We start from the raw sequence: 11,513 nt of genomic DNA on the forward strand, positions 1-11,513 counted from the left end.
TGCTCATAATAATAAAGCTAGCTCATTTATCAAGAAGAATTGGCATTCAATTTTGAAGATAGATCAAATCTACATCCAGATTCTGCACATTTGCCAAAGGGAAAAGGGAAACAAGATTGAGTATAACAGTACAAGGATGTCATCCAGTGTTGGTGGAGTTGGATGAGAGTGAGAAATACACTACAGGTGAATTGAGAAAACACAGGTGGGAAAAGAAGTAGCTGTTGTTTCGTCCATTCCTTCAAAAGAGCATCAGTTTACCTACCAATGACCTATATATAAAGTCTACCCTTAAAAAGACCTATATATAATAAAAATTGATACTTAGTCCATGATAGTAATAAAGACTCGAACTTTGTTCTCATATTTCTAGTAAAACATAGTTCTATTAAGAAGAAAAATAGGATCTTTGTGGTGTTTTGATCAAAATTCAAAACAACACCTTTTGTGACTTCACTGTTCGCTCCACATGTAAGATTTACTAAGATAAAACTTTCAAACAAGCGCATTTCTGTACATAAATTAGAAACGATTAACTAGAACTCGTTTTATTCAAAACTAAGAACAAATTGAATGAAATTAAAAGTGTTATTTTCATAACTATCACTATGCTACCAATAGTATCATTGAAATTTCAACTTGAAAGTTCAAATAACCAAAATGATCTAAAGTCGCTGAAAGATGGTCCGAGGAGTGTTTATGTGGACCAACGAATGGTTGCTTTTGGCCCAAAGTCAGTGCTTGTTTGATGAAGACAGTCTTTGCTGTATTTGATGAAGACAGAAGTGTACTAGTACATCCTAAAGCCAAGGATTAAGCACGAACGCACTTTGCTAAAAGTGGGCTTAGCATTATCTCTTCAGGACTTTCCACCACTCTGGTATTTATTTACGAAAGTGATTCAATCTGTTGAGAAGCACTGAATCTGTATACTTCACCAGAAATCAGCCACTGCATTTTGTCAACTGTTAGCTCTAGGCCTCCTTTTTCAGCAGCCAGCCGTGAAAAACGCAGTTCTCTGCATAGCCACAGAACTGCGCCGGCGGCTGGGGAACTTACCTGCTCACAAAGCAATAGCCAAAACATCAATGTCGAAGGCTATTGTTTGACATACACCACCTCAAATTCTTGAAAGAGACCAGAGCGAATTCACACTTCAAAGTCCCTGCTGTTCACATTGCAAAGACATTCAGGCACTAAGAATTCATCTGAAAGAAGAGAATTTATTTGGTGCAATTTGTTATTGAAGGTCGAAGCCAAAGGTTCTCTCTGTACAATAATTAATATAAATGAAATACTGGAAAAAATGAACAATGAAAAGAATTATAAATATTATACAAATATCTAACTATTCTTGGGCATAGATGGGACTTGCGTCACTCCCCTACACTGAAACTAATCATCATACAAAATTGAAAAGGACGTCCGCTTACTTGAATTATTTGGGCCAGATGTGCACTTCTGCCTACTTTTGGTTTGTGAAAGTGGAGCTCCTCTTGGTCTCTTTCCATGCATCGCTCAAATGCTGCCAGCCAGATTGCAATTTTTATGTCAGCAATGAGCCTCCTTACGATTTCATGAAAGTACACTTCAATCGATTCATGGAGCAGTGGTAATGCAATTCTACAAGTCAGTGTAGCGACATGCGATACTTGGTTTGGAATCATTTCTTGTCAGGCAGTCCGACCAAGTTGGATTAACGGCAATAAGTTCATCATGTGCTTGCCTAATAAAATTTTACCCCAAGTGGCTGCTTCTGTAAATTGTCCATGAACTGTACTGGTTGTCTCATTAAACTAAAACTCTAAGGAGTAAACCCAGATAATACTTGACCTCCAGCATTCAGCGTGCAAGTATCTCCGAAATATAAGCCACCCCGATGTATGGCTTTCTTCCAGCAGCATTAATTTAGCTGAAGCAACCCATCAAATGGCAAGAACAAAGTGAAACGTTTTTTTCCTCCAGGGATTGAATTCTTGAACTCCATGTTAAAAGGAATGGTCAGTGTTCCATCACACAAAACATCCTTATGAAACTCTTTCATGCTTCCCTGCGGCAGCAAGCCTTTCTTCTTCACTGCTTTGCAAAAGCTCCTCATAAGCTTTTGTGGAGACCTCCGTAAACCTTTCCATGGCCTCAAAAATTCGTTGCAGGCTAGCCTGTAAAGTACTATTTCTAGTCTCACTTTGATATACTATCTGTCCACCAGTAACTGAGGGATAGTCAACATCCCCCGAGACTAGCACCACTTTCTTGTCTAACGCTTGAATCTCCTTCTGAAGCTTTTGGTCCTTCTTATCCAAGTTCTTAAATTTCTTTTGCAGATCTTGATTTTCTGTCATTCTTTGACGCATTTCAAGCTTACCTTGTTCCCAACTCTGAAGCACACTCATGGTAAAAACACGCATAGAGTCGACCACCTCTCTTTCTGAAATCCTTTCCAAAGCTTGTGACCACTGGTTACAAATTACAAAAACAGGAGGTGCACCTATTCTACCAGGTGAGAAGGGTACTATTCCATCTGCTGTTTCTTCAGGTTCATACAGGAGACACTTTAAAAGCCAGTTATTCAAAGCTCTCACATAACCTTTTTGAGCACTAATCCATGTAGAGAATCTGAAAGTCCAGTTAACAAGCTCATGCTCAAATTGCAATGTAGCATCAACGTGAGCATCACTTAGCTTCTTTCCAGATCCAATAGGACCTAAACCCCTGGCTTCTCTGATTGCTAGGCACTGATTACGATGGCATTCAAGCATAGATTTCCACATCCTGGTTAACCTGATATATACAAAATCCAGAATAAGAAAATAAAGTAAAAGCGTCACATAAAATGACTTACGTGCTGTTGTCGACAAAGTACATAGATCTTGAAACAAGCAGGGAAAAGACAATAATTAATTCAGTAAAAATAGAACCTTACCAAAAAAAAATGACAAATAGGTGAGAATTACTTATATTATGAACAATTAAAATTTGCAAAGCCTCAATATCTGCCATTCAGATTTCATTCCATAATAGTATCTATAGTAAGTTAGTAACCACTACCATAAATTCTACCCACTTATCCAAGCCCACTTGTATTTATGGATCTATGTAGTTCCCACTATTTCACCACTTAGCCAATCTCCTACCTACCAACTACAAGAAAGCACTGATCCCTATGCTGCAAGCGTTTTGATTCCTTTATTACTAATACAATTTCTTCAGTCTTAATGGGAACAATATAATGATAGGTCAAGGCACCAATAAACAAGTCTTATGAACCCTATTCCATATTTTCTTGTACGAGTTTCATGAATTCCTACACCAGCACCTTAATAGAGATCAAATCAACAATCTACATGTACTATATAAGGAAAAATATTCAGAACAAAGGTTGTTGGAGTCACAAATGCATTACAACCAGCAAAAGAAGTGACTGAACTTTAGTAGAACAACGTACCCGTGAATTAATTCGTTCAATTGTGGCCATAATTCTTCATCCCTGATCTTATTTATGGTCACAGATATCTTGTCCACAACTTGAATCGCAATTTTTATTTTTGTGGACAAGCTCCTTATTAGAGTTCGAGTTGCATCTACTTTCTGGGCTTCTGCTCCCTTTTCGTCTAAACGCTTCAGCTTACGACACTTCCTGTCATGAACTACCCGCATCTTTTCCTCGGTCTAAAAATAAGAGAAACAGTCACATTCACATACAGGAGAGGCAGAAATAAGGAGCATACCCAGTGCCTCTAGCTAAACCACTATAAACTAAAAGCAGATCATAAATGACCAGGTCAAACAAATTTAAGAGAAACTTTGTTACAATTCATTCAGACATGGAATATTGGACAAGCAGTAGCCTACTTTAAGAAGGTGAATCATGATGCATATGTTTTTGTAAAAAGAGGCCCTTCGACCAGCCAGCAAAGCTGAAGTGGTCAAACCTCAAGGGAAGCAATTCCTTCTACTGAGATCCAGATTTGAATTTCATATATAATCAAGAAACACATGCATTACTATCAAATTGGTAAAGTTAATGTTCAAGAAACTCCGCTGGGGCATAAAAATTTAAATTCTTGAAAAGAAAACAAATTGAAGATAGTAACAAAAAGAAAAGGGAACCAGCATACTGCATACCTTGACTTCATTGTACAGCTTCTTCTCCCAAAGATAGAGCTTGTGCAACGTAGATGACAGATTTTTTGACCTCATCATCAGTTCTTCATCGAAACCCAATTGAGCAGGACCAGCCTCAGAGGATGATGCCTCGACACTGTTGGAAGTAGAAGGTTGCGACGACACAAGTGATAACATCTTGGAAGTAACTGAAACCCACACAAACAGCTCAAAAGTCAAATCTCTGCTAACTAGAGCTTCATTTCAACCAAATCAACCAAATTACTGAATAGACCAGCAAACTTCCAATATACAAAAAAAACTAACTAAACTACTCAGATAGATCAAGCAAGCAAGTTTCCAATTTGTACCCACCATGTTTTCGATTGTAAGGATGTGTTCCCACCTCCAGCATCCTCGCGATTTCGTTTCCAGACTCGGAAGCTCTCTGAAACTGAGCCTGAATTTCTCTAGCCACATCAAAAGCATCCCGAGACCCCAGCTTGAATCCTCCACCGCCTCCACCGGAGTTTCGGTGGTCCTCACGCTTCTCCTCCTCATCCACAACCTTCTTATCCACCACATGGACCTCATACTCCACCCCACCTACATTCTCTACACTCGGCCTCGTCTGGTACAGCGAGGCCTGAGCTTCAGCCACCTCCTCCTCCTCAACAGCTTTCGAAGAATGATGATGCTGCTTCCCTTCCTTGTGATGCTCTCGGTGAACTTCCTTCACCACTTCCTGCTGGTACTGGTTGCGGTGGCCGTGGCCGTTGTAGTCCTCATCTTCCAAATCAGGAATCCCTTCTTCTTCTCTGACCTCCCTCGAGTCCCTACTCGGCGTGTACGCCGAGTAGTACCTCTCTATGCTTTCAAACGGGTTTATAAAATCCCAGGCCGAAGCTCTCGGCGGCGAAGGCGGCGGAGGCGGCGGCTTTGTCTGCACAGCTGGCGGCGAGGACACACCATAAGGCGGTGGCGCAGGCGACGAATTACCATAATACCCTCCACCGCCGTAATTGGAGTACCCGGAATAAGGATAAGGATTATTAGCGGCGCCGCCGTCTTGGTAAGAGTAAGGATAGTAAGACGAATTGGACGATTCACCCATGTGGTACACGTTCTCTGATCTCATGGGTTTTTGCTGGTACACCACAGACGGCGTCGCTTTGTTCCTCATGTAGTTCATGTTCATGTTCATATACCCTTGCGGCGGGTACGGGTCGAGACCAACGCTGCTGTCCATGTAGTCCATATGACCGCCGTGGAGATGCAGCGGCGAGGAGTGGTCGGAATGGTGGAGAGAGCCGAGTGAGTCGTCGTCGGAATCGGAATGGAAGTGGAGGTGGGAGCCGGAATTGGAGCGTGAGTGAAGCGGGGAGGAGGATTTCGCGGCGACGCCTTTCCGAACCGGAGGGAGGTTAAGAGTGGGAGAAGAAGGCTCGCCGGAGGAATTGCCGGCCTCTTGCTCGATGAAATGAGTGAGAGACTGGCCGATGCCGCGGAGAGAGTGAATATAACCGATGTGGGCATCGGCGAGAGCGTGGCGCAGTTGAATCGCCTCGTCGAGGAAGCTACACCGCTCGCGGCAGAGCGCCACCGCGGGGAGGTCGTCGAGCTTGGAGCTCGTGCAGCCCATGTTTAAAGAGACCGACTTTATCAAATCTTGGGAGAGGAATAGTGGGTCAAGGCCGGATCAGTAGAACCATAGCTGGATTGTGATGGGTAATTTGGGGTTCTGGGTGTCACAGAGTTTTAGGGTTTGTGGGTAGAGAGAGAAAGTGAGAGATGAGAGAGGAAAGGAAAAGGGGTAAAGGAGAGGAATCTTTGCCAGCAAGGAGTTTATCGTCGGCTTGTAGCAGAGAGACGCAGAAAGCAAAGAGAGAAGAGAGAGAGAGTGAACAGTGGGTTTGTGTTTATGTGTGACTGAGAAAGAGAGAGCGTCGGTGTTTGAGAACCATTTCTTTATTTTTGGGTCTGTACTATCTTCTAGAGCATCAAATCTTTAAAATTGACAAAAATAATAATTCTGGGTAACAAACTGGGATTAGTACCAGAAATGAGGTTAGGTTAGTTTCTGAGAGGGGTTATTAGTTATGGCTTATGGGGACCGAAACGACATTCTATATTGGGGGGCTTTGGACTTGGACTAGAAGAAGCTCAACAAAGACTCAGACTTTGAGAGGGAGGGAGGAGAAGAAGAAGACTCTTTCGTCCTATTTGATTTGGTTTGGTTTTGACGGGAAGTTTGACGCCTGTTTCTGCAAGTTTTCTCGCGGGTACCTTCCTCCCTAGATTCAGACGTTTTCGCCTACTTTTCAATTATGGAAAAGTTATGATTTAGTAACATTTTCTTTGGTTTTGCTTGGAAATGCAGTCATCAATTGATCCTTTTCAACACAATTTCTTTCACGTAACGTTAATCTTTAGGAGAGATGTTTTCACGAAATTTTATTCGGTAATCCGAATGTTCGTTTCGGAATCGAATAATTTTAATTTCTTTGAGATTTAACTCTTTTTTCATTGAATATAAGTTATTGTAATCTGACATGCGATAGTTCGGCACTACTTTATAATGATCTCAATATACAAAGTAATGAACAATCCTAGTCGATAATTTTACATTTATCTTTGATTTTTTTGGACAATTCTAGTCAATCTTATAAAGGGTTAGTTTGTGATTGTTGTGACCTAAAAAAAAACTTATTGTCATGTTGTGAAACAATCGGTTGTGAAGTGTTTGGTAAATATTACTTGTAGAAGTGTTGTCAAGATAAAATTATTTTCTTGTGTTTTGCTGCAAACAGCTTCTAAATGTTGCTTATGCTGCAAGTGACCTTTTATTTTCAATAAATTTCAATAAAAGCTGATTTTCTTTAATAAACCAAACACAATAAAATCTTTAAAATCTTAAAATTGTTTAAAAAATAATAAGGCAATCACGAACTAGGCCTTTGTCTATCACCTGATTTTGTCATAATATTAACTCAATTCTTACCATTTTCGTTCTACAAACGAAATAAAGAAATCAAATATCTAACCTCAATAATATCAGATTCTCAATCAATGTAGGATCAATTTTATTGGGTATTACTTACCTAATTTCAGTTACAGTACAAGCTACAACCAGTTGCAAGTAGCCACTCAAGAATTAGCTGCCCATTTTTACCTATTAAAACACAGAGTCAATGTGAACTTAAATTCCTTTTTTTACCACAATTGAAACCAATTATGTCACTTTGACCATAAAGAACATGATAAATGGGTTGTCACTCCTTTTAACTTGAATGACATTTTCATGAGAATAGCATGAGCCCTCTTAGTAGAGGGTGGCACTAGGTGTGCACATTTACACTAAATAGAGGCTTAAAGAAGGTAACAAGTGTCTAAACAAACCAATGGACATTACCAGAAAGAGGAGGGGAGAAAAGGGAAAAGGTTAAAAGCATGTAAATTGTAATTTGGGTTTGGCATATAACAGCATCAATGATTTATAGGGTTTAGGGTAGGGTAGGTCAGGTAAGGTAAAGGTTAAAAGAGGAATTGGGACCATATAACAAGAATTTCAGTTTCATTTCATGGGGCTTGAAACACATTGTGCTTTGTACCAATGTGTCAAAGGAAACAAAATAATCAAAGTTTTAAGCACCCCTAACGAGAATCCAATTTGCATAACCAGGAACCAAGAAGGTTTTCTCTCTTTTTTATCTTCCTTTCGATTCAATGAAAAATCTGTCACTTAATGAAACAATTTTAGTACTAACAATCCCTTTCAATTTAATTTGTATGTTGTACCTTTTCTTGGACCAGTTCTAAAGTTGAATTACAAATCCATTATTGTTCTAGGAGTAGACAATGTAATCTCATACTTTCCATTTCCCTTAATGTACGATAACTTTTTTCAATTCACAAACTCATTTCATACATTTACCGTGTTAGTCTTCTTTTATCTTTTTATTTTCACAAGACGTCCACAAAATGAATTTTCTATATCGAAACTTTATTTTTGTCGAGTTCTTCCATTAAACTAACACGGAATAGTACTCAATTACAAGGACTGTCACATGAATTCACATCTTGTAATTGCCAAGAAGTATACTGATGTCTCCATCTGAAAATGAGGACTTGAAAAGCAGGTGCAAACTGCATCATCAAGAGGGTAGTTTGATTTGAGTTACTATCATTCCAAAAAGGGTCTAAAACTTGGAACTTTTTCAGTCTCTTTTTTTTCCTGTGTTCCTTTTCCTTTCAAAATCCTGCTGCAATAACCATCCTTAAAATGGGTTTTCATGGGCTTAACCTTTCTTTATCTACCAGAATCTCTTTCCATATTTTAATTAAAAACCCCAACCTGACAAAAGCTTCCATCAGAATGTTATAAATTCCCTTACTATATATATGCTTTGCATATGCAATGCGGAAATCTGAATATGCTCCCAACAAGCTAAAACCCCTTTCCAATGCCAAGTAGAGAATATAAATTTCACTGAATTTGGTTGTACCTAATTGGAATTGGGAGGTGAAAAGTTCTGGTATTCGTTGGGACTTACCAAAAGAAGAACTATATAATATAGTCTCTCATAATTTGTAGGCAAAATGTATCAAAACTTCCAATATAATATTAGGGGGGGCTGGCATTTTGGGCACTCCAATCTCATTTTGAGTCTCTCATCATCATTAAGGTTCCAAGGATTAGAGTCCTTGTTTGAGAAAAAACATGTCAAAGATTTCAATAAGCAAAGTCACAATCAGGCATTGACCACCTTAATTCTTATATATTTGGTTGCAGAAGATGATAAAGAAATGAAAACAGAGTAGACGTGTTCTATTGGGTCAGTTCTTCCTTTTGTGTTCTGCACCATCTAGAGACTGAATGCCTTGGCGTCTTCCAGCTTAAAGCTTTCTCTCAAATCCAGAAGCAAGCAACCTTGGACTAATTGGACGCAACTGCATGTTTTTTGTTTTTCCAAATGGCTTCACCAGAAAGCACCTCTCATCCATCCCTTTCCTCATCATTCAAAAACCCACCACTTGATGTGTTCCAAAAGATGAACTTACAATCCAATAATTGATCCATCAGCTTCGATCTAATTGGTAGTCTCAACTGTTTGCAAGGGTGATCGTATAAGACTGTAAGTGATAACGTATCGTATTTGATTGTAACTCAATCAACAAGTTTGCTTGGGAGGAGAATAGCCTCACATCCTATATTACTCGTAAAAGGATCACGAGGTTTCTGTTCCGATTACGAAGAAATTAAACCCCAAGACAACAAAATGGATACATAATGCTCATGTCTCCTACTACCGATTAAAATGTTAATTGAAGTAACAAGAGCTCACAAACTGAGAAGAACCATCATGCCATCATTAATATCAATACCGCGACTTTAGCTCTCATTTTCTCTCGCTCTAGGGTTTAGGGTCTGAGTTTTTTCAAGTTGTGCGGCGGCTCTTCTATGACAACAATTGCAGCAATGACGGCAAGACTAGCAACTAGGCTTTCATTGAAAGACGGTGAGGTGCCGGTGGATATAGGAAGCCTCAAGGTTCCCGGCAAACAATTTTTGGCCCAGGACTTTTACCTGGTGGGGAGGTTGAACACCAGTCGTGCAGTGTTGTTCGACTCTTTCCGGAGCACGATTCGCTCAACCCATGTGGAGGGTTTCAGGAACTTTAGACGTGGCTACAAGAGGTGATCGCATTCTTTTTACGTTCAGTCAAGAAAAATATCTGCATAGGTTGAAAGTAGACTTGTAAATCCGTGATTTTTAAACGGGTTTGGATCGAAAATTAGACCTGTTTATCCGTTATGGACTTGGATCAGTTAACCCGTTTATTAAACGGATCGGATACGGATCGAGGTTAATCCGATCCGTTAAGGACCCGGATCCGTTTTAAAATAATTAAATAATATTTTTATAAATATAAAATCATTGATAAATATTAAATAATATAATAATTATTTAGATAACCTAAACGTCTAAATTGCGTCTAAAGTATAATCATTTTATGACGTTGAAGGTAACTAATGTCTATATTCTTTTTATGCTCTTTACTAAATATATTAGCGGTCTAGTATTTTGAATATATTAGTTTATTGTCAAAGAGAATTTTGGCCATGTAATTCAACTTTTGATGTAAATCTTTATTTTGTTATAATATTTCATTAGTGTTTTATGAAAATTTATGATAAAATTAAGAAATTATTATTTACAATTTAAAAATATTTATTATTATAAACGAATCGGATTAACGGGTCGGGTATCCGTTAACCCGCCGGATCCGGATTTGGATCTAGCTATCAAAGATCCGGCGGGTAACGGGTTGGATCTAGATCCAAAATTTCTATTACGGATCCGGATCTGGATCTAAGTCGATCCACTCCAGATCCGGTCCATTTACAGGTCTAGTTGAAAGTGAAACGAGGAGGACCATGGGGCTTTTAGCGGGCCATGATCTATCTCAATGATTATTGGCTTTGGTGATATTACAGTGAAGTTGGACTTTGTTTGGATCTGGGTTGTGATTTCTGGTATCCCTTCGACGTTCTTGATTGAGCCTACGATCAGTCTCATTGGCGAGATCATTAGGGAGGTTATTCTTGTTGATAAGGCTGTCTTACGCATCAGAGAGGCTAGGGTTAGGGTTGTTTTATCAATCCATGATCCAATAAAGATACACTAGTGGATTATAGATCTTAGCCGACGGAAAAATTAAATTCCGTCGGCTAAGATTTTCATAGCCAACGAACCTAGTTTCGTAGGAAGGGTGAACCGATCCGTCGGCTATGATTTTCTTATCCGACGGAAAAATTTGGACGGGAATTTCCGTCGGTTAAGTGGATCTTAGTCGACGGATAATCCATGTCGGTAAGTATTCGTCGGTTAAGATGTTTTCAGTCGATGGAAAAATTTTCTGTCGACTAAGAAAAATAATCCGTCGACTAAGTAAGACTAAGTCGACGGAAAATTCCGTCGGTTAAGAAGATAAAGCTGAATTATTCTCTAGCAACGTGCAGAAGGAATCTTCCGCTCAATTTTCAACCCAGCTCAGCACAGAATGTATCATTCCTGCAAAAACCTCCTTCTCTATCACCTGCTCTAAATAAAACACCTCTCGACATCGCCGAAACACCTCTCGCCATGAATTGAAGTTCAAGCAACTAATCTAGCTAGCATTTTGATCATTGGTACATATTCTTCAACCTTTACATTTTCGACGGAATTCAGTTCACCGGTCATATTTTCCGGCGACTCTCCGGCTATATTCGTTTAATTTGTATTTTTATTGTGTGTTTGTGTGTGTGTGTGTATATACATATATACGATTAATTATATATGGTTTGATTAATATATTCTATATATATATATTAATTGTGTGTGGATTATTGATTATATATATATG

General features: G+C 39.1%; 1 protein-coding gene across 1 annotated transcript; it reads right to left on the reverse strand.

Moving 5' to 3' along the window:
• Positions 1-1,225: 1,225 nt before the first annotated feature.
• LOC101306595 lies at positions 1,226-5,940 on the reverse strand. Its single transcript, XM_004292247.1, has 5 exons — positions 5,165-5,940; positions 4,480-5,047; positions 4,126-4,313; positions 3,446-3,669; positions 1,226-2,781 (listed from the first exon to the last, which is right to left on the reverse strand). Exons 1-5 carry the CDS (start codon positions 5,744-5,746, stop codon positions 2,028-2,030), a joined length of 2,316 nt encoding a protein of 771 aa, XP_004292295.1. The 5' UTR covers positions 5,747-5,940; the 3' UTR covers positions 1,226-2,027.
• Positions 5,941-11,513: the final 5,573 nt, after the last annotated feature.

This window comes from Fragaria vesca, linkage group LG2 (genome assembly GCF_000184155.1).
Source record: "Fragaria vesca subsp. vesca linkage group LG2, FraVesHawaii_1.0, whole genome shotgun sequence".
NCBI lineage: Eukaryota > Viridiplantae > Streptophyta > Magnoliopsida > Rosales > Rosaceae > Fragaria > Fragaria vesca.

Coding starts and splice junctions, on each gene's coding strand:
- LOC101306595 (XM_004292247.1), bottom strand. CDS start 5,746: ATGGGCTGCACGAGCTCCAAGCTCGACGACCTCCCCGCGGTGGCGCTC. Junction 5,048..5,164: donor ACTCTTACCAAGACGGCGGC/GCCGCTAATAAT, acceptor CCAGCTGTGCAG/ACAAAGCCGCCGCCTCCGCC. Junction 3,670..4,125: donor AGCTGTACAATGAAGTCAAG/GTATGCAGTATG, acceptor TCTTATTTTTAG/ACCGAGGAAAAGATGCGGGT.